This window comes from Geotrypetes seraphini, chromosome 3 (assembly GCF_902459505.1).
Source record: "Geotrypetes seraphini chromosome 3, aGeoSer1.1, whole genome shotgun sequence".
In the NCBI taxonomy this organism is placed as follows: Eukaryota; Metazoa; Chordata; class Amphibia; order Gymnophiona; family Dermophiidae; genus Geotrypetes; species Geotrypetes seraphini.
Genome location: NC_047086.1, coordinates 12,203,341 through 12,226,087, shown reverse-complemented (window position 1 = coordinate 12,226,087; position 22,747 = coordinate 12,203,341). Strand labels below are relative to the sequence as shown.

At 44.2% G+C, this 22,747-nt stretch overlaps 1 protein-coding gene across 1 annotated transcript in view; it reads left to right on the top strand.

The window, feature by feature from the left end:
- Positions 1-22,400, top strand: part of CRYBG1 (crystallin beta-gamma domain containing 1) — a 419,422-nt gene extending 397,022 nt beyond the window's left edge. The window contains 2 exon segments of the mRNA XM_033939447.1: positions 8,007-8,169; positions 21,889-22,400. Coding sequence (XP_033795338.1) covers positions 8,007-8,169; positions 21,889-21,977 — 252 coding nt within the window. The 3' untranslated portion in view covers positions 21,978-22,400.
- Positions 22,401-22,747: the final 347 nt, after the last annotated feature.

The window sequence follows — 22,747 nt, the reverse complement described above, 5'->3', positions numbered from 1 at the left end:
GAAGTACTTCCTGGTGTCACCACTAAATTTCCCTCCTCTGAGTTTAAGCGGGTGCCCCCTTGTGACCGAGGGTCCCTTGGGAACGAATGTCGTTTTCCACCTCGACACGACCTGTGATGTATTTAAATGCCTCAATCATGTCACCCCTTTCCCTGCGCTCCTCTAGAGTATAGAGCTGCAATTTGCCCAGTCTTTCTTCGTATGAGAGACCCTTGAGTCCGGAGACCATTCTAGTGGTCATCCGCTGGACCGACTCGGCTCGAAGCACATCTTTACGGTAATGTGGCCTCCAGAATTGCACACAGTATTCCAGATGAGGTCTCACCATGGTTCTGTAAAGTGGCATTATGACTTCAGGTTTGCGGCTGACGAAGCTTCTCTTGATACATCCCATCATTTGCCTTGCCTTGGATGAGGCCTTCTCTACTTGTTTGGCAGCCTTCATGTCTGCACTGAGTCAGTTCAGAGAATGGCCACCCGGATGGTCTCGGGACTCAAAGATCTCCCGTACGAAGAAAGGCTAGACAAACTGCAGCTATACTCGCTTGAGGAGCGCAGAGAGAGGGGGGACATGATCGAGACGTTCAAGTATCTCACGGGCCGCATCGTAGCGGAAGAAGATATCTTCTTTTTCAAGGGACCCACGGCAACAAGAGGGCATCCATGGAAAATCAGAGGCGGGAAACTACGAGGTGACACCAGGAAATTCTTTTTCACTGAAAGGGTGGTTGATCGCTGGAATAATCTTCCTCTGCAGGTGATTGAGGCCAGCAGCGTGCCTGATTTTAAGGCCAAATGGGATCGACACGTGGGCTCTATTCACTAGGCAAAGGTAGGGGAGGGTCATTAGGGTGGGCAGACTAGATGGGCCGTGGCCCTTATCTGCCGTCTATTTTTATGTTTCTATGATTACTCCCAAGTCTCGTTCTTCTGAAGTCCTAGATAGTGCTTCTCCCTTCAAGGTGTATGTTCTGCATGGATTTCTGCTGCCGAGATGCATGACCTTACACTTCTTAGCGTTGAAGCCCAGCTGCCATGTCGAGGATCAGTTTTCCAACGTGATCAGATCCTGCGTCATACTATCCTTGAGATTGCTTTCACTTACTGTATTACACAGTTTGGCGTCGTCGGCGAACAGTGCTACTTTATCCTGAAGCCCCTGGGTCAAGTCCCTTATGAATATGTTGAAAAGGGATGGTCCCAGGACTGATCCCTGCGGCACTCCGCTAGTCACCTCTGATGTCTCAGAGAGGGTGCCGTTGACCACCACCCTCTGAAGTCTTCCACTCAGCCAATCATTGACCCATGCAGTTAGTTTCTCACCTAACCCCATCGATTTCATCTTGTTTAATAGTCTACGGTGCGGGACACTGTCAAAAGCTTTACTGAAATCCAAGTACACTATGTCCAGAGACTCTCCTAAGTCTAGTTTTCCTGTCACCCAGTCAAAGAGGCTGATAAGATTGGATTGGCATGACCTGCCCTTAGTCATGCCAATCCAATCTTATCAGCTTCTTTGACTTCCGCGAGACATGTTTCAGAACTGCAGGCCTTTTCGTGTAGGTCTCCCTTCCTGGAATTTTCTAAGGAGCGGGTTGTGCTATGGCCGGTTCCCTCCTTTCTGCCGAAGGTGGTTTTTGCCATTTCATGACAACTAGTCTGTGGTCCTTTCGGTCTTGGGTAGTCAGGAGGTCTCTTTGGAATAGAGGCAGCTGCACAAGTTGGATGTCCATAGGATCCTTCGTTATTATGTTCAGTGGACCCAGGAGTTCCGTAACTTCAGGAAAGGGAACTATGATGCTGTGAGACAAATGGTGAAGAATAAGCTCAGGAACAGCTCCAGGAAAGCACAGACAGTGGAGCAAGCCTGGACCTTATTCAGAGACACGGTAAACGAAGCGCAAAACCTGCATATACCCAGATTTAGAAAAGGGTCCAAAAAGAATCGGACAAAAGACCCGGCATGGATAACCAATGAAGTTAAGAATGTGATAGGAGACAAGAAAAAATCATTCCAGAAGTGGAAAAAAGGATAAAAACTGAGGAAAATTGGAAAGAGCACAGGAAGCATCAAAAAGAATGTCACCGCATGGTCAGAAAAGCAAAAAGAGAGTATGAAGAGAGACTTGCCAGAGAGGCACGGAATTATAAATCATTCTTCCGTTATGTGAAAGGAAAACAGCCGGCAAAGGAAGAGGTGAGACCTCTAGATGAGGAAGACAAGGGAGTGGTGAAGGAGGAGGAGAAGGTGGCAAACAGACTAAACACGTTTTTCTCATTGGTCTTCACAAAAGAGGACATATCCAACGTGCCGGAACTGGAAAAAATCTTCAAAGGGAATCAAGGGGGAAAATTATCATGCATGGAGGTAAGCCTCGAAGACGTACTCAAACAGATAGATAGATTAAAAGCTGACAAATCTCCGGGCCCTGTCGGAATCCACCCAAGTATACTGAAAGAGCTCAGAGACAAAACAGCAGAGTTACTGCAGCAGATTTGCAACCTAACCTTGAAAACAGGGGTAATCCCGGAGGACTTGGAGGATAGCGAATGTTACACCTATCTTGAAAAAAGGATCGAGAGGCGACCCGGGGAACTACAAACTAGTGAGCTTAACCTCAGTTCCGGGGAAGATGGCCAAATCCTTGATCAAGGACAGTATCAATGAGCACATAGAAAAAAATAATCTGATGAGAACAAGTCAACATGGGTTCTGTAAAGGAAGATCATGCCAAACGAACCTACTGCACTTCTTTGAGGGGATAAGCGAACAATTGGATAAAGGCGACCCCATAGGCATCGTATATCTCGACTTCCAAAAAGCCTTCGACAAGGTACCCCATGAGCACCTACTAAGGAAACTGGAACCACGGGGTGGAAGGGGACGTGCATAGATGGATCAAAAATTGGATGGCGGACAGGAAACAGAGGGTGGGAGTAAAGGGACACTACTCTGACTGGAAAGGGGTCACGAGTGGCGTCCCGCAGGGGTCAGTGCTGGGACCACTGCTGTTCAATATATTCATAAATGACCTGGAAGTAGGGATGAAGTGCAAAGTCATAAAATTCAAGGACGACATAAAACTCTCCAGTAGGGTCAGAACTGATGAGGAATGCAAAGAACTACAGAGACCTAAACAAACTGAGTGAGTGGGCAAATAGATGGCAGATGAGCTTCAATTTGGAGAAATGCAAAGTTTTGCACATAGGGAAAGGAAACCCAATGTATAACTACACAATGGGGGGGTTGGTACTGGGGGAAGGCAACCTAGAAAAGGACTTGGGGGTTTTGGTGGATAAAACACTGAAGCCGGCGGCACAATGTGCAGCGGCCTCGAAAAAGGCGAACAGAATGTTGGGCATTATCAAAAAAGGTGTCACGACCAGAACGAAGGAAGTTATCCTGCCACAGTATCGGGCAATGGTGCGCCCGCAACTGGAGTACTGCGTTCAATACTGGTCGCCGTACCTTAAGAAGGCTATGGCGATACTTGAGAGGGTCCAGAGAAGAGCAACAAAGATGATAAAGGGTATGGAAAACTTTCCATATGCGAAAAGGCTAGAAAAGCTGGGGCTCTTTTCCCTGGAAAAGCGGAGACTTAGAGGGGACATGATAGAAACTTATAAGATCTTGAAGGGGATAGAGAAGGTGGAGAGGGACAGATTCTTCAGACTAGCGGAGGCAACAAAAACAAGAGGGCATTCAAAAAAACTGAAAGGTGACAGTTTCAGAACAAACGCTAGGAAGTTCTTCTTCACTCAAAGGGTGGTGGATACCTGGAATGCGCTTCCAGAGGAGGCGGTAGGGCAGAGTACGATTTTGGGTTTCAAAAAGGGATTGGATGATTTCCTAAGGAAAAGGGGATTGAAGGGTATAGTTAGATGGTTACTATACAGGATATTAAATGAATAGAGAATAAAATGTTTTAGGTGAAGGATCACGACCTGGGGGGCCGCCGCGGGTGCGGACTGCTGGGCGAGATAGACCCATGGTCTGATTCAGAGGTGACGCTTATGTTCTTATGTCTTTTGTCCTCTTATCGGAGGGGATGGTGCTTCCAAGGCTACCATTGTGTAGTGGATCAAGGAGCCTGTTCTTGAATTTCTCAAGGTTCGTTCCACTTAGGGTCAAGCAGCTTCTTGGGCTGAATCTTCTCTTGTGGCTCCAGTGGATATCTGTAAGGCTGTGGTTTGGTCTTCTCTCTATTCCTTTGTTCGAAATTACCGCGTGGACGTTTAGGTGCATTGAGATGGAGTGTTCGGTGAGATTGTGTTTGTGACAGCCCTTCAGGGGTCCCACCCATGATGGGTACTGCTTTGGTATGTCCCATCTGTTTCTGTGCCGCCTGGAGGGACGCTAAAGAAGGAGAAATTAGGTCCTTACCTGCTAATTTTCTTTCTTTTAGTCCCTCCAGACCGGCACAGACCCCCACTCTGTCATTCTGTTTGGTGTTTTTCGTGAAGAAATACAGGTTTCCCTGCGGGTTTTTGGTGGTGTTGGTGGTGGTGATTGTTTTGGGGAGTTTAAAGAGCAGTGGCATTTGGTTCAGCTGGTTTAGCTGGCAAACTGTGGAGCATTTCTGAAAGGTTCCTATTCTAATCAGTATCCAACAGTGTTTTTTCTTTTCTTTTCTCCATGTTCATGTGGAGTTGGGATGTTGTGGTTTTCAGCCTAGTGGTTTTCTGCTTGGCTATTCCCACCCTGTCGTTTTTATTTGTTGTCTTTTTACAAAAAGTACGTGGGTTTTTTTCTGCGGTATCTTTTTGTCTGGGTTGTTGGGGAGTTCAGTAAAAGCAGTGGTGTTTGGTTTGTCTGGCTTAGCTGGCGAGCTGTGGGGTCCTTGTTGAAGGTTTACCTTGACTTCCAAAAAGCCTTCGACAAGGTGCCACACGAAAGACTGCTTAAAAAGATATGGAACCACGGGGTGCAAGGGGAAGTCCACCGATGGATCAAAAACTGGCTGGCAAACAGGAAGCAGAGGGTTGGCGTAAAGGGCCACTACTCAGACTGGAAAGGGGTCACGAGCGGAGTTCCGCAGGGGTCGGTGCTGGGACCGCTCCTGTTCAATATCTACATAAATGACCTAGAGGCGGGAACCAAGTGTGAAGTCATTAAATTTGCAGATGACACCAAACTATACAGCAGGGCTCAAACCAGGGAAGACTGCGAAGATCTCCAAAAGGATCTAACGCAGCTGGAAAAGTGGGCCGAAAAATGGCAGATGAGCTTCAACGTGGGGAAATGCAAGGTCATGCACGCGGGGAAAAAGAACCCGATGTTCACATACAAAATGGGGGGAACACCACTAGGGGTTAGTAACCTGGAGAGAGACCTGGAAGTGATGGTAGACGCAACACTGAAGGCATCGGCGCAATGCGCCACAGCCTCAAGGAAAGCAAACAGAATGTTGGGTATCATTAAGAAGGGTATTACGACCAGGACGAAGGAAGTCATCATGCCGCTGTATCGTGCAATGGTACAGCCGCATCTGGAGTACTGTGTCCAGTACTGATCACCGTACCTCAAGAAAGACATGGCGGTACTTGAGGGAGTACAAAGAAGAGCAACTAAACTGATAAAGGGAATGGAAAATCTCCCATATACCGACAGATTGAAGCAGTTGGGACTTTTCTCCCTGGAGAAGCGAAGACTTAGAGGAGACATGATAGAAACCTTCAAGATCCTGAAGGGCATAGAAAAAGTAGACAGGGACAGATTTTTCAAATTAAGGGGCACCACAAGTACAAGGGGGCACTCGGAGAAATTGAAAGGGGACAGGTTTAGAACAAACGCTAGGAAGTTCTTTTTCACTCAGAGGGTGGTGGATACATGGAACGCGCTTCCAGAGGCTGTTGTAGACAAGAAAACCTTAAATGGTTTCAAAGAAGGTTTGGATAGATTCCTAGAAGAAAAAGGGATTGAGGGGTATAGATAGGTATAGACCATTGCTCAGGCAATGGGCCTGATGGGCCGCCGCGGGAGCGGACCGCTGGGCAGGATGGACCTATGGTCTGCCTCAGCGGAGGCAACTTCTTATGTTCTTATGTTCGTATTCTAATCAGTATCCAACAGTGTTTTTGCTTGACAATTACTTGATAATCTCCTTTTGGGAGTGAAGTTGGTGTTTTATAGTTCTTCAGTTCTTAGTTCCTGCATGGCTATTCACCAAACTGATTGTAGATGGAACTGCCCAGCCCACTTGTACTACAGCCAAAAGTCAATGTCTCGGTCTCCACCATCCATCCATCCTTTTCTGTGCCAGACTGGAGGGACTAAAAGAAAGAAAATATGCAGGTAAGAACCTAATTTCTCCTTGAATCAATGGGAAGCGAACGATATTAGAGGATCCTATAAACATAAACAGTACTTTCTAAGGGTGTAGAATCTGTATCTTCAATCTTTATCCCACAAAGGTAGAAGCCTTATTTTGAATACTCTATAAGGCATGCAGTCACATGGAACAGTTTGTGTCTCTGGAGATTTCTGGGTTAGGGAAGGGAGTGAAGAGTTTGGTAAGTAGGATTAGGGAGGGTTTAGTGAGCAGTCTATATAACTTTTACTGTGAATTGCATTGGCTGTCAATGGAGGCCCGGGTATTGTTTAAACTAGGCTGTTTCTGGTGCAGCTCCTTCTTACTCAGTCAATAGATTTTCTTTAGCATCATACAGACATAGTAGAAGAACTCATCCTTTGTTTAATGTTCCATCTGTCCAGGGTGGCAGGAGTAAGAAATTTCTTAATCATACTTTGGCATCTCAGGCAGCTCTTCATGACAACGAATTCCGAATATTGATGCTTACTACCCATTCCTATGGCCATTTTAGAAAACAACTGAAGACCTATCTTTTTTCTAAATATTCGACTGTTTAATGAATCATTTTATTTCATGTAACATGTTTACTTTTATAACTTTTTGTAAACCACATTGAACTTCTGGTTACGCGGTCAATAAGCACAATGTTATGTTATGTCAATAAAGAGGGTTACTTATACCGACAGAGGGGGATACATAGGGAGGGGTTTTGGTAGAGGGTAAGGGAGTGAAGATGGCACTATTACACTAGGTATAAAATATAGGAAAGGGGAGGATTGGGGGAGTGTAAGGTAGGATTAGGTAAATCGTTTCTGTTTAGAAAGAAAATTCTTGGGCCAAAGTATTGTTTCTTTGACTGTTTCTTGATTTAAAAAAAAAAAAAAAAAAGATTTAACTTTTACCAACCAATTGAACAGTTCCAAATTTCTAACACACAAAAAAAGCTCATTAATTTTTTTTTTTCTAATTCTTTATTCATTTTTTCATCCTACATCAAGTACACAATATTACATCAATTGAATCATACACATCACTTGAAATTCTTTCTATACATAAAATATCTTCCTCCCCCACCCTGAGATCATTAATTAGAAAAATGCTGCCTATTCTATCTTGGTATTTAAACCGCACTCCCAAGTTTTGAAGCTGTTTCAGTGCCGCACATGTTGGACAGAGTGAATAGACTGTTCAGGTCTTTATCTGCCATCATTTACGATGATGTTATGTTACCCTTGTGTTCTTGGGAATCAGTGTATGGGTTTGCTGTACAATTTATATATAGTCTAATAGTGTATGTGTGTGTGTATGAACAGAGGGGACAATTCTGTAAGTGGGTGCCTCTATTTAGGAACCTGCTCTATAGTGGAACTTAGGCACTTAGATTCCATTGTAGAATACCAGCTTGCCTGCCATTTAGGCCATAAAGCTGGCATAAATGCAGATACCTGAATGCAATAGGGGGCACTGTAGTTGAGAATCCATCTCCTTGAAAATGCACACTGTGCTAGATAACCATGTAATTACAGAATAGCACTTAGCTCACCTGTGTGCATGTATGCTACTATTCTACATATTTACATGTGTAATGAGCAGATAAATTGTGGCATTTACTTTATAGAATTGTCCTTTTAGTGCTATGTGTTACACCATGACTATATGCTGATCCTGTTTCCCCCTCTTCATGGACAACAGATAGCAGAAGAATGCTGCCTGGCTGCTTCGGGAGCCCTCATGGCTGTAGGTTCCAAGCTTGGTCTGTCCTTGGAGCAGAACAGCGAGAGCCAGTGTTGGAGCATCAGCCCTGACAGCAAGATCTATAGCCGGTTCAAGCCCAACCTTGTGTTAGACGTAAAAGGTAAGACCTTAGAAGAAATGAACACCAAGTGGAAAAATATTGGAAAGAAATGCAAAAAGAGGGAAAGATCAAGTGGGTTGGCTTTATTAATGGTTGTCATGTATCAAAATATGCCCAAAATAGTGTACAAAGCGAAAAACAAAATAGCAGCAAACCCTCTTCATTCTCCTACTCAGTTGTTATCCCCACAAGGAAACAATCATGATTTCAATTGTTTAAGAAAGGTTCTATAATTCACCACCTCACTCTTCATCTCGTATGAAAGGAACACCAGTAAAAGCCCCCCATCTTTAAAGACAGTTTCCTCACCAGGACATCCCACTCCAGTTCGTGCTTTCAGAGATTAAGGACCTTTCCCTTTGTAAATCTAAACATCAGAGACAGCTGATTAACTTCACACTGGTTACCAGCTGAGAGCAAGTAACCAACTTAGCAACAGTGATGCTAGTATCCACCTAGACTCCTTTAGCAGTTGCCCTGGATGCTGCATTTGTATATAGCTTGTAGGCTAGAGGACAACCAAAAACCCAAATGCAGCCACAAATGAAAGAGTCAACTCCACCCTCTTGGACCTAACTTTTGAGTCTTGGTGGTCTAGTGGCCTCTTCAGGGTAAGAGCAGTCCTGAGTCGCTCCTGCCCCAGCCAGTTCTGCAGTGAAAATGGATGCTACATCTGCAAGACTGGAGATTGTTCCTGCCCATGCCAGTTCCAATCTCCTGCGGCAATCTCAGGAGCCATTTTGACTGTGTAGCTGGCAGGGGCAGGAACAGGAGCAACTTAGAATTACTCCTGCCCTGAAGAGGCTACTAGACCACCAAGGCTCTAAAGGTGGGTGGGGGGAGGGCAGAATTGGTGAGCAGCCCAGGGGGCAGGTTTTCTATTGGGGAGAGGGAGGATGGGCTTTCTGCATGGCAACAGTTTCAGCATAGGGAGTTTTAGTATCGGGTAAAAATGCACTGGATTTTGGGCCAGTTTTGGTTGGCTTTATTCTTGCTGTAGTAAGCTAATGGCATGCAAATTTATAAAGATTTCACAGCACAATTGATGTATTAGAAGGTTATAGTTGGTTGGTGTCTGGAGGCTTTTGATTAATGATAAACATCTGTAAGGTATGTTCAATTACTTGCATTGAGTGTATGAACTACCACTGAGGTCTTATGGGGGCTTCCCCTGCTAGCTTAGTTGATAGCGGCTGAGCAGGCAAAGGAAGCCATGAACAGCTGGTTGATTAGGGCAGGGACAATAGAGAGGAACTGTGCCTAGCAATTGCACTTCTGAGCAAGCGCCAGGCATAGCTCATTCCCCCTTTGACCAATGATTCTCCACATGAATAGCATGCATATAATTTGCATGCTACTGTGCTGAGCATTGCCATTAAAAAATCGCTCCTACCATGGTATTATCCCAGGACAAGCAGGTAGCATATTCTCAACAGTGGGTGACATCACCGACGGAGCCCCTTAGCGGACAGCCTCGAAAGCATACTTGCTTGAAGATCTTTGTAAGAGCTTCCGAATGCTGCACTGCGCATGCGCGAGTGCCTTCCCGCCTGAGTTAGGGCGCACGTCTCCTGTGAGGAACCTCAGTTCAACGTTTTCCGCGGAGCCAAGAAATCCTCTTCTTTTCAGCTCTGCAGCCTTCGTTGCCTTCTCTCACCGCGGCTTTTTATTATTTTACTAGTCGTTAAGCCCGTACTGATTGTAAAACCGCTTAGATAACCTTGAGAGGCGGTATATAAACACCTAAGATAATAGATAATAATAATAGATACATTAACGGGTGCTAGAATATATGTGTGTCTGTCTGTCTGTGTTTCTTTATCTCTCTCTCCTTGGCCGCTGTCTGTGTCCTTCTGTCTTTCCCCCCCCCAAGCAAAGCTGTCTGCCTCCAGCACACCCCTCCCCCCCAAAGCAGCCCCCTTTCTCCCTAACTGTCTCTCCATGGCCCCTTCTGTCTTCCCCCAGTGCAAAACTGTCTGTCCCCAGCACACCTCCCCCAAAGCAGCCCCCTTTCCCTATCTCTCCATGGCTCCTTCTGTCTCCCCCAGAACACCCCTCCCCCAAAGCAGCCCCCTTTCCCTCTCCCTGTCTCTTCATGGTCCCTTCTGTGTTCCCCCAGAGCAAAACTGTCTGTCCCCAGCACACCTCCCCCCCAAAACAGCCCCCTTTCCCTCTCCCTATCTCTCCATGGCCCCTTCTATCTCCCCTCAGCACACCCCTCCCCCCAAAGCAGCCCCCCTTCCCTCTTCCTTTGGCCCCCTGTATTGATTCCCCTGCTTACCCTCCCTGCATCCCGGCGTCTTCTGGCCTGCTCCAGGCTGCGATCGTAGTGGCTGGCCCCAGCGAACCTCACAGGCCGCTCCCCAACCCGGAAGCACGCTCCCTCCCGACGCGATCCCGTGCGTCAGAGGGAACGTGCCACCGAGGCCGGAAAGCGGCCCGCGAGGCCCTCCAAAGCTGGCCACGATCACAGGCTGCCCCGAAGAGAAGAATCAGCTGCAGCGGCAGCAGCAGCGGTGAGCGAGGGCAGGAGGTGAGGTGCTTGCTTCCGGTTGGTGAGGAGCTTGCTTCGGGTTGGTGAGTGAGGAGGGGAGTGGCCAGAGTGATCCCTGGCCGCGTTCTAAAATGGAATGCGGCCACGGATCAGAAAACACGGCGCCAGGGATCACAATTTTTCAAGAGCGCATGCGCGCTCTAGGGTTTTATTATATAGGATTATTAAGTCGCTATGCTTGCGTTTCCATTCGTTCTTCAAAAAAAAAAAAAAATAAAGGAGTTTACTCGGTTTTTTGTTTCTTCATTCCGGTCAGTGGCCTTTTGGCCTAGGCCTGGCCGTTCACCTCGTTCAGTACGTCGGACTTTGTTTTTTCTATGTCCCGACCTCTTACTGGGTTCAAAAAGTGTAGCCAGTGCAACAAGACCATTTCAGTCACCGATCCCCATAGTCGGTGTATTGTTTGATTGGGTCCTGAACATTGCCCCGACACTTGCTTGCGCTGTGCTACCCTTCAACCTCGGGCCTTTCGTCGACGCTGTGTCAAGTTTCTCCAACTTTTTGGCACTATGGACCAACCGTCTGAGAAGGTCTCGACCTTGGCTTCGGGGATGGCCTCGACATCTAAGTCCTCGACCTCGATGCCAGCTTCTGCCTCCACTAAGACCTCGACATCTTCAGTCTTGAAGGCCTCGCCGGCAGCTCCTCTGAAGTCGTCCTCGACGGGTAAGTCTCCTGTCTCTCCTTCAGGTACCATTCCTAAGAAGCCTCCAGAGTCTCAGGCATCCCAGGCCGTATCCGCGGTCCTGCCAGCCTCTTCGAGACCTCCAGCTAAGCGTACCTCCAAGCTTCGGGAATACTCATCCATGAGGTCGCCCTCCTTGGAGCGCACTGCTGCAACTTCGAGACCTGATCCCTTTGTCTTGTGCCTATGTTTGAGGACATGTTAAAAGCCATTCTGACCACTCAGATTTCCTCAGTCATGGCTCAACTCCTTCCGTCCTCGACCCTACTTCCTTCGAGCCAGCCTGAGCAGCAGTCTGGGACTCCTGTCGAAGCACCTTGAGGCAAGCCTCGGAAGCCTCGCCGGTTCTTATCCAGTGACTCTTCACCTACTCCTTGGACACTGTCTCCTACACCTCGACCGAAGCATCTCTCGAGGCATTCGAGGCATCTCGCTTCCAAGCTTCCTCAGGCGATATCTCTGCCACAGAAACCTTTGCCTTCTCTGGATACTAAGACTTCTATGCCTCGTTTATCCAAGGCTACTGAGATTTCTTCCAAATTTAAACATAAGTCTCGCAAAGCTATTACACCGGCTGCTTCTCCTCAAAGTCCATCAAGGTCGAGGACTCCTCCATCGAGACCACCTCCGAGGGAGTCTTCTCCTCCTGCCTCGACCCACTCTGTTCCTCAAACCCCGGGGACCTCACCATCGAGGGTTTTGAAGCGCAAACACTCACTAACTTCGCCTCACGCAGGTAGTGCAGCTTCCTCAATCACTGTGCGCCTGGACTCTGAACCTTTGTCTCAGTATTCCAGAGAGGCTTCTCTGTCCTACTCAGTAGTTCCTCGGTCTCGCACTTCTTCTCCGGAAGGTGCCTCGACCTTGAAATCTGCCTCTTTTGCCAGGTTAGTCTTCGACATGGGACAAGCTCTTCAACTGGATCTTCACTCTGATTCCAAATATACACCTGAATACTTGGCCGACATGGAGCTGCCTCATCCACCCAAGGAGACCTTGAGGCTTCCTATGACTTCAGTATTGAAGCAAACTTTTTTAAGGAATATGGAAACTCTTTATTCCATTACAGCCATTTCATCTAAGCTGGAATCTAGGTATCGCACAGTACCTTGCAAAGGCTTCGAGAAATCTTAATTGTCTCACCAGTCTTTGGTTGTGGAATCTTCTTTAAAGAAAGCTCATCCATCTAAGCTTTACACTGCGGTCCCTCCAGGCAGGGAGGGCCATACAATGGACAAGTTTGGCCGTAGGTTATACCAGAATTCCATGATGGCTAACAGAATTCTCAATTATAACTACATTTTCACTGCTTATTTTAACCATTTCCTCAAATTGATGCCTAAGTTCTATCCAGCTCTGGAGGAACAAAGTCTTTCTGAATTTAAACAGATCATCAGAACTCTGTCTCAACTTCGACTCTTCATGCTGCAAGCCACATACGATGCTTTTGAGCTCTCTTCTAGAGTTTCTGCCTTTGCAGTAGCCATAAGAACATAAGCAAAGCCTCTGCTGGGTAAGACCTGAGGTCCGCTCGCACGGTGGTCCAACAGGTCCAGGACCTGTGCAGTAATCCTCTATCTATACACCTCTGTTCCCTTTTTCAGCAGGAAATTGTCCAATCCTTTCTTGACCCCCAGTACCGTACTTTGCCCTATTACGTCCTCTGGAAGCGTATTCCAGGTGTCCACCACCCGTTGGGTAAAGAAGAACTTCCTAGCATTCGTTTTGAATCTGTCCCCTTTCAACTTTTTTGAATGCCCTCTTGTTCTTTTATTATTCGAAAGTTTGAAGAATCTGTCCCTCTCTACTCTATCTATGCCCTTCATGATCTTGTAAGTCTCTAACATTATCTTGTAAGTCTCTTATCATCTCGCCTGGCTCCACATTGTTGATATAGATCCCAATCTACAGGACCGTCTAGCGAACTTGCCTTGCCAAGGTAATGAACTCTTTGATAATTCTATTGAAGCTGCTACAAAGCGCCTTTCTGAACATGAGCGCTCTTTTGCTTCCTTGATTCACCTGAAGCCCAAGACTCCTCCTACTTCAAACTTGACCTTCTTTTACTTTACGCTCCTCCTCCTATAGAACAAAATAATATTTCTACAATGCAAAATTTAATACTTGACCATTGCACAGCCTCTACCCATTCCCTGATCTTAGGTGACTTTAATATTCATTTTGAAGATCAAACAAATTCAATTACAAAGGACATGCTTACCTTTATTAACTCTATTAACTTATCCACAATTATTCACCAACCAACTCATACTGCCAAGCACACTCTTGATATGATATTTGTACCCAAAATCTCATCTTTTAAATATTCTGAGCCTCTAATTCATCCAATACCTTGGTCTGACCACTATCTTATATCATGTAACTTTACATTTCAACAAATTATTTCGGACCTTTTACCTAAAACTCCTAAAATAATTTCATACAGAGACTTCTCTAAAATTGAATTGAACGACGTAACCACCATCTTTAATTCTATTAGTACAACGTTCTATTCTTCTTCTTTCGACGAACAATTACGAATTTGGGATTCCACACTAAAAGATCTCGTTGATACTAAAGCTCCTTTACTATCTAAAACTATTTCATATCGCAAACTATTTCACCCTTGGTATAACGAAGAACTTTCGCTTTTGAAACTACAGCAGAGATCACTGGAAAGAAAATGGAGAAAAGATAAATCTACCAGAAACCTATAACAATACAAAGAACACGCATCATTTTACAAACAAAAAATTAATCAAGCCAAAAATAATTACTATAATAAAAAAATTATTGAAGCAAAAAATCCATCAGCTTTATACTCTTTAGTGAAGTCAGTTTCCCCTTAGCAAAAAATAATACTACTCAAAAATGTTCTCTTTCAGCTCAAGAAATTGCAGATTATTTTTCCACTAAACTAAATCTTGTTCGAAATACATTTCAACCAGGCACTTCCTTTCAACCTTTAAATAACAATAATGCTTTATCTATTCCAACATCCAAATGTTCCAAATTCAAAATCCCAACAATAAATGATATTGAACTCAGTCTACGTAAAATTAATCTAAAGGGTACTCGTGATGAATAATACCGCCATTCTATTTAAAAAAAATTTTTTCGTGTTTGGGTCCTTTCATCCTATCTTTAATACAAAACAGTTTACTTACGGCCTCTCTTCCCCAGAAATGGAAAAAATCCATAACTTTTCCAATTTTGAAAGATCCTAAAGTTACTCCAGATGAAATTTCCAATTATCGTCCTATTGCAAACATTCCTTTTATGGCAAAACTTACTGAGAGACTGGTATTCGAACAACTCTCAGATTTCATCGAAACAACCAACATCCTTCACCCACACCAAACTGGATTTCGAAAGTACCACAGTACAGAATACACCATGATAGGTTTGACCAATAACATCCACTACTTTCTCGATCACCATAAATCGGTAATTTTAATCTCCCTAGATCTAACTGCCGCCTTCGACACCATAGACCATGATCTATTATTAGATCGACTAGATTCAATTGGAATTAAAGACCAAGTTTTGGCTTGGTTCTCTTCTTTTCTTTCAAATCGCTCTTCTGTCATCAGCTTTAATGATAACACTTCCAAAATTTATTCTTCAAATTACGGCATCCCACAAGGTTCAATACTATCCCCCCTTCTTTTCAATATATTCCTTTCTCCACTTCTAAATTTAACTCAGTTTCTAGGTTTTACAACTTTTGCATACGCTGATGACATACAACTTATTCATCCTTTAGACCCTGAAAACTTGGATGATATTACATGTATCAATAATAAACTTGTCTCAATAAAAAATTGGCTTTTCACAAACAAATTAGCTTTAAATCTCAAAAAAACAAAAACAATGCTCTTTGCCTGGAAAAGAGATACAAAATTAACTTCTCCAATTACCATTAATAATACTGTATTAGAATTGGTTACTTCTATAAAAATTTTAGGCGTTTTGATAGATGATAAACTTACTTATCATGACCATATCTGTAACACTGTTAAAACGTGCTTTTATAAATTACGTTTAATTCGCTCACTTTCCAAGTTCCTACAACCTGAATCTATTAATATTCTAATCCATTCCTTAATAATCTCCAAAATAGACTACTGTAACTCTCTCCTTATTAATATCACACAAAAAGAAAAAAGAAGGCTGCAATTAATACAGAATACTGCTGTGAAATTAATTTACAATGCAAAAAAATATGATCACGTCACCCCCCTGTTAATTAAATCTCATTGGCTCCCGGTAAGCCACCGCATTACTTTTAAATTATTACTCTTAGTTTTTAAAGCCATAAATTTTAATGAGCCACAATTTATCAATAGGTGGCTAATCCCCTACAACACTACACGATCACTCCGCTCAACCTCTTCTAACCTTCTTTCGGTTCCTTCGTTGAAAGTTATAGGTATCAGACGTCACGACATGTTTTCAATTATGGCCCCTCAGTCATGGAATCTCTTACCTCAATTTATTAGAGAATTAAAAGATTTAGCCGTATTTAAAAAAACACTAAACATTTTTTTTTAAAGATGCTTATGATTCTTAATATTTTAATAATTGTTTTTTAACTGATAAACTTAGACTTCCCTCCTATGTGTTCTTCCCTTTTATGTTTCTCTCTTTCCTGTCTAAAGATTGTAATTTCCCCCCCTATTTGTCCTCACCACTCTTGTATGTTTTCACCCATAACTAATATTTTCTTATATGTATGTATTTTTGTATGATAATTTTTATCGCATAACAAAAGTTAGTTTATATGTTGACACTAGTGTTTTATTTGTATTTTTTATGGTATTGTACATCGCCTAGTAATTTAAAATAGGCGATTCATTAAGAACAAATAAACTTGAAACTTATACAAGCAACCACCGCGTCGTTATCCCCAAAAAACGACGCCAGTTTTCTCCAGGCCTCCGCCTAGAAGGTCTCCACAACAATGACGACAGCAGAAGGCTCAGACTCCTGCTGCGACTAAACCAGCTCAGTCTTTTTGACATGCCCAATCTGAGCATGCCAACCTCCCTGCATCAAAATTCTCTTCTGCCCATAGGAGGTCGTCTTCACCAATTTTATCACCAGTGGGAGATAATCACCTCAGATCTCTGGGTTCTCACCATCCTTTGGAAGGGATACTCACTTCACTTTCTTCAGGTGCTTCCAGATCGCCCTCAAAGAGAGTGTCCTTTCAATTTGTTGCAACTTCCCCTTCTTCAGGCAGCTCAGGCTCTTAGAAACATAGAAAGATGACAGCAGAAAAGGGCTATAGCCCATCAAGTCTGCCCACTCTACTGACCCATCCCCTTAAGTCTATGCCCTAATGACCCAATTCCTTAACTCGACCCTCGAAGGGATCCCACATAGGTATCCCATTTATTCTTAAAGTCTGGCATGCTGCTGGCCTCAATCACCTGCACTGGAAGCTTGTTCCAATGATCAACCATTCTTTCCGTGAAGAAATACTTCCTGGTTTCGCCATGAAATTTCCCGCCCCTGAGTTTGAGCGGGTGCCTGAGGGTCATTTGAGAGAGAAAATATCATCTTCCACCTCGACACGTCCCGTGATGTACTTAAATGTCTCAATCATGTCTCCCCTCTCCCTACGTTCTTCGAGAGTGTAGAGCTGCAATTTGTTCAGTCTCTCTTCGTACGAGAGACCCTTGAGCCCTGAGATCTTCCTGGTGGCCATCCGCTAAACCGATTCAATTCTGAGCACATCTTTACGGTAATGTGGCCTCCAGAATTGCACACAGTATTCCAGATGAGGTCTCACCATGGCTCTGTACAATGGCATTATGACTTCAGGCTTCCGGCTGACGAAACTTCTATTAATACAACCCATCATCTGCCTTGCCTTAGATGAAGCCTTCTCCACTTGATTGGCAGTTTTCATGTCTGCACTGATGATTACTCCTTCAAGCTGTCGAGGAGGCTCCTCTGAACCAACGGGACATGGGCTTTTATTCCCATTATTTTCTAGTCCCAAAGAAGACGGGGGATTTGCGACCCATTCTGGAACTCAGAGCCCTCAACAAATTTCTAGTCAAAGAGAAGTTTTGGATGCTATCTTTACCGACCTTATATTCCCTGATGGATCAGGGCGATTGGCTATGTTCTCTGGTTCTCAAAGAGGCTTACATTCATATCCCAATTCATCCAGCCTCTCACAAATATCTTTGATTTAGGGTGGGGAATCTTCATCTGCAATACAGAGTTCTTCCTTTTGGACTCTCCTCATCCCCCAGAGTCTTCACGAAATGTCTGGTGGTGGTGGCTGCAGCCCTCCGTGCCCAGGGTCTCCAAGTTTTTCCATACCTGGATGACTGGCTTATCAAGGCCCCCTCTCAACAAAGGGTTATTGCAGCGACCCAACAGACTATTATGTTCCTCCAAAGTCTGGGGTTCGAAGTCAACTTTCCAACATCCCAGCCGACCCCATCTCAGTCTCTCCAATTCATTGGGGCCACTCTAGACACTGTCCAGCTCAGAGCGTTTTTACCTCCACCACGTCGGGATACCCTAATTCGCCTTTGCCATCAAGTGTCTCATCTCACATCAATTTCAGCAAGACAAATGATGGTTCTGCTTGGTCACATGGCTTCTACAGTTCACGTGACTCCTTTTGCCAGACTTCACCTTCGCATACCTCAGTGGACCCTGGCATCTCAGTGGCCACAAGCTACCGACCCGCTTTCTCAACAAATTACAGTAACTCCTTTGTTGAATCTCTCCACTGGTAGATGCTCTCTTCCAATCTTTCCAGAGGTTTGCTGTTCCACAATCTCCCTCACAACAGATTTATTAACCTACGCATGGGGAGCCCATCTCGACGGACTCCGTACCCAAGGTCATTGGACTCCTGCGGACCGTCTTTGTCATATCAATCTGTTGGAACTCAGAGCGATTTGCAATGCTCTCAAAGCTTTTCAACACCTTCTTCACGACAACGTAGTCCTTGTCTGGACGGACAACCAAGTTGCCATGTACTTTGTCAACAAACAGGGAGGTACAGGATCTCACTCCCTTTGTCAAGAAGCTCTGAAGCTGTGGGATTGGGCAATCCATCAGAACATCTTTCTCAGAGCTGCATATATTCAAGGTCAGCACAACTGTCTGGCGGACAAATTGAGTCGTCTTCTGCAACCTCACGAAGGGACACTCAATTCCTCGCCTCTACGTCAGGTGTTTGCTCAATGGGGGACCCCTCAGATAGACCTCTGCGTCTCCCCTCAACAACAAGCTGTCTCAGTTCTGCTCTTGAATATATTCTCCCCAGCGCCTCGAGGCAGATGCTTTTCTCCTGGATTGGACAGGTCATTTTCTCTATGCCTTCCCTCCATTCCCTCTGATTCTCAATTCTCTTGTCAAACTCAAGAAAGAACATGCTACCATGATTCTGATAGCTTCTTGGTGGCCCAGACAACCGTGGTACTCCCTTCTACTTCTACCAGTTTTTCCCTCTCTGCTTACTCAGAGTCAAGGATCCTTGCTATATCCCAACCTGCAGTCTCTACACTTAACAGCTTGGTACCTTTCAACCTAACAGAGTCTCTACAGTTCTCTCAGTCTGTACAAGATATTTTGGTTGCTTCCAAAAAGCCGTCCACTCGGCAGTGTTACGGCCAGAAATGGACTAGATTTTCTGCTTGGTGTTCCACTCGCCATATGGAGCCAATGTCTACCTCCTTGGCTTCTGTTTTGGATTATTTACTTCACTTATCACAATCTGGACTTCAATCTACATCTATCCGAGTCCATCTCTGTGCGATTGCTGCTTTTCATCAGCCTCTTGATGGAAAACCTCTGTCTGCCCATCCTGTGATTTCCCGCTTTATGAAAGGACTTTTTAATGTTCATCCACCACTTAAACCACCCCCAGTGGTCTGGGATCTCAATGTTGTCTTGGCTCAATTGATGAAACCTCCCTTTGAACCAATTGATAAGGCTCATCTCGAGTACCTTACGTGGAAAGTAGTTTTCCTGATTGCCTTCACGTCTGCTCAAAGAGTCAGTAAGTTACAAGCTTTGGTTGCGGATCCACCTTTCACAGTTTTCCACCATGACAAGGTGGTCCTCCGTACTCATCCAAAATTCTTACCTAAAGTTGTGTCAGAATTTCACATCAATCAATCTATTGTTCTTCCAGCATTTTTTCCAAAGCCTCATTCTCACCCTGGAGAAATGGCGCTCCATACTTTGGACTGCAAGTGTGCCTTAGCTTTCTACTTGCAACGCAGTCAACCTCACAGAACAGCCCCACAACTTTTCATCTCCTTCGATCCAAATAAGTTGGGGCATCCTGTCTCGAAGCGAACCATCTCCAACTGGATGGCTGCTTTCATCTCTTTCTGCTATGCTCAGGCTGGTCTCCCTCTGCAGGGCCACAGAGTTTAGAACTATGGCAGCGTCTGTAGCTTTCTTCAGATCAACTCCTATTGAGGAAATCTGCAAGGCTGCCACTTAGTCCTCGGTTCATACTTTCACATATCATTACTGTCTGGATACTTTCTCCAGAAGGGATGGCCATTTTGGCCAATCTGTTTTGCAAAATCTTTTTTCTTAACTTGCTAACTCTCCCTCCATCCCATTATGCTTAGCTTGGAGGTCACCCACTATTGGGAATATGCTGCCTGCTTGTCCTAGGATAAAGCAGTTACTTACCGTAACAGTTGTTATCCAGGGACAGCAGGCAGATATTCTCACAACCCACCCTCCTCCCCTGGTTGGCTTCTTTGCTAGCTATCTGAACTGAGGTTCCTCACAGGAGATGCGCGTCCTAACTAGGGCGGGAAGGCACTTGCGCATGCGCAGTACAGCACTCGGAAGCTCTTACAAAGATCTTCAAGCAAGTCTGCTTTCGAGGCTGTCCGCTGTGGGGCTCCATCGGTGACGTCACCCACTGTTGAGAATATCTGCCTGCTGTCCCTGGATAACAACTGTTACGGTAAGTAACTGTGCTTTTTTTACTATAGTGTCAGACCTTTGTGCATCCTACCCAGATTGTCCAAAACTGACCTTTTTTTTTAAATTTCTTTATTCTTTTTCAAACTTACATCAAGTGCACAAAAAGAACAACATGAAATACTATCATATAACACTTGAACATCATACATTATATTCTTAATATGTAAATTAATTAAAAACCCTCCCCCCTCCCATCTCTCTATACAATCATTAAAACTATCATATTCCTTCAAAATTTCAATTTCGCTACATCTTATCTTCCAATCCCTCCACCCCACTATGTATATTATCAAAGAAAAATGATGCCTATTCACTACAAAAATCAACCATCGGTCTCCATATCTTTAAAAAAATTTTATAACTTCCTTTCTGTATTGCAATTGCTCTTTCCATCTTGTAAATATGACACAGGGAATTCCATTCAGACGTTCAAATACTTAAAGGGTATTAACGTAGAACAAAATCTTTTCCAGAGAAAGGAAAATGGTAAAACCAGAGGACATAATTTGAGGTTGAGGGGTGGTAGATTCAGGGGCAATGTTAGGAAATTCTACTTTACGGAGAGGGTGGTGGATGCCTGGAATGTGCTCCCGAGAGAGGTGGTGGAGAGTAAAACTGTGACTGAGTTCAAAGAAGCGTGGGATGAACACAGAAGATTTAGAATCAGAAAATAATATTAAAGATTGAACTAGGCCAGTTACTGGGCAGACTTGTACGGTCTGTGTCTGTGCATGGCCGTTTGGAGGAGGATGGGAAGGGGAGGGCTTCAATGGCTGGGAGGGTGTAGATGGGCTGGAGTAAGTCTTAACAGAGATTTCGGCAGTTGGAACCCAAGCACAGTACCGGGTAAAGCTTTGGATTCTCACCCAGAAATAGCTAAGAAGAAAAAATAAAAATAAAAAAAATTTTTTAAATTGAATCAGGTTGGGCAGACTGGATGGACCATTCGGGTCTTTATCTGCCGTCATCTACTATGTTACTATGTTACTATGTTAACACCCGTCATCATCAAAAGGTTATTGTTATGTGCTGAGAATTGACTTTTTTTCCTCATAGACATACCGAACAAAACAGTAGCATATGAAATTTCCACATGATTTTCCAATAAGCAATTTATTTGAGATCAAATTGAATTCCAAAAATTCCTAATGCAGGGGCAATAAAAAATTAGATGATCCAATGTCCCTACTTCAAGATTACAGTGCCAGCATCTATTAGATTTAGAGCTATCCAACTTTTGTAAACGAACTGGGGTCCAAAAAGCTCTATGTAATAAAAAGAACCAAGTTTGTCTCATAGATGCTGACACTGTACATCTCATTCTCCAAGACCAAATTTGTGGCCATTGAGAAGCCAAAACTGACCTTTTTTATTCAGAATCATTCCAGTTCTAATTTTAAGGGAGCCTTTTGGAGCTGCAGATAAATGTGAGCCTGCCCTGCTCAGGGCTTATACGTCCTTTAATTTAATTTCTTCTCTCTGGTCTTTGCAGGAGGTGTGCAGTATGATCAAAAACATGTGATCCTGAACACTGCCAGTGAGGACAAGCTGACACAGCGCTGGGAACTTTTAGTCTTGTAATCCCAAGACTGATTAGTGGATCAGAAAGACATGACATATGTGAGCAAACTTTTCTCTGGATACCTCTGACCTTGTGGCAGGATCAGAAGAAGAAATTTCAGTATCAAGCAGGGGTGCTTCTCTCCCAGCAGCGCTCGGCTTGTCAGAGAGACAGCGGCTAGCTTTAATGGCTTCACTATGCACCTTGAACAAGCAAAAAAAAAGCTAACTTATGTTAGCGCCTAACTCAGGACTGTAACTTCCTACATATATTCCAGCTGGAGGGATACATAGTTCCTGTAATCCCTGGCTTTGCCGTTTGTTGCCTTAACTGGTTTCAAGAGGTGTTTGCACCTGTGATGGGTGTACTGTTGTAATGGTGTTTAATTAACCCAAACCATAGCAAGTTCTGTTGAGTTTTTAAATTGTTTTTTGAGGATTTCATCTGTCCCGTATGTTCTTTCAGTCGTACTTGCTAAGAAAAAGACTGGTTATCTATTTAAAATGTTTGGCTGAAATATTGCAGTGCTTTCAAAAGCCAATGCTGCCCTTACAGCTCAAAGGCGCATCATAGGGCAGATGAGAGGATGGTCCTGTTTGCCAGGGCCCTTCATTACAGCTGTTTTCAGCTGACTCATAGAACGTGTATGAATGTGTACCATTTCTGACCAAAACATATCCCAAAGTTTATTTTTATATCATTTTACTCAGGGAAGGTGGTGAGATAAAGCAGCAATCGCTAGAAGCTCTCATAAAGTATAATGGAAATCCTAGTAACGAAGGGTCATATT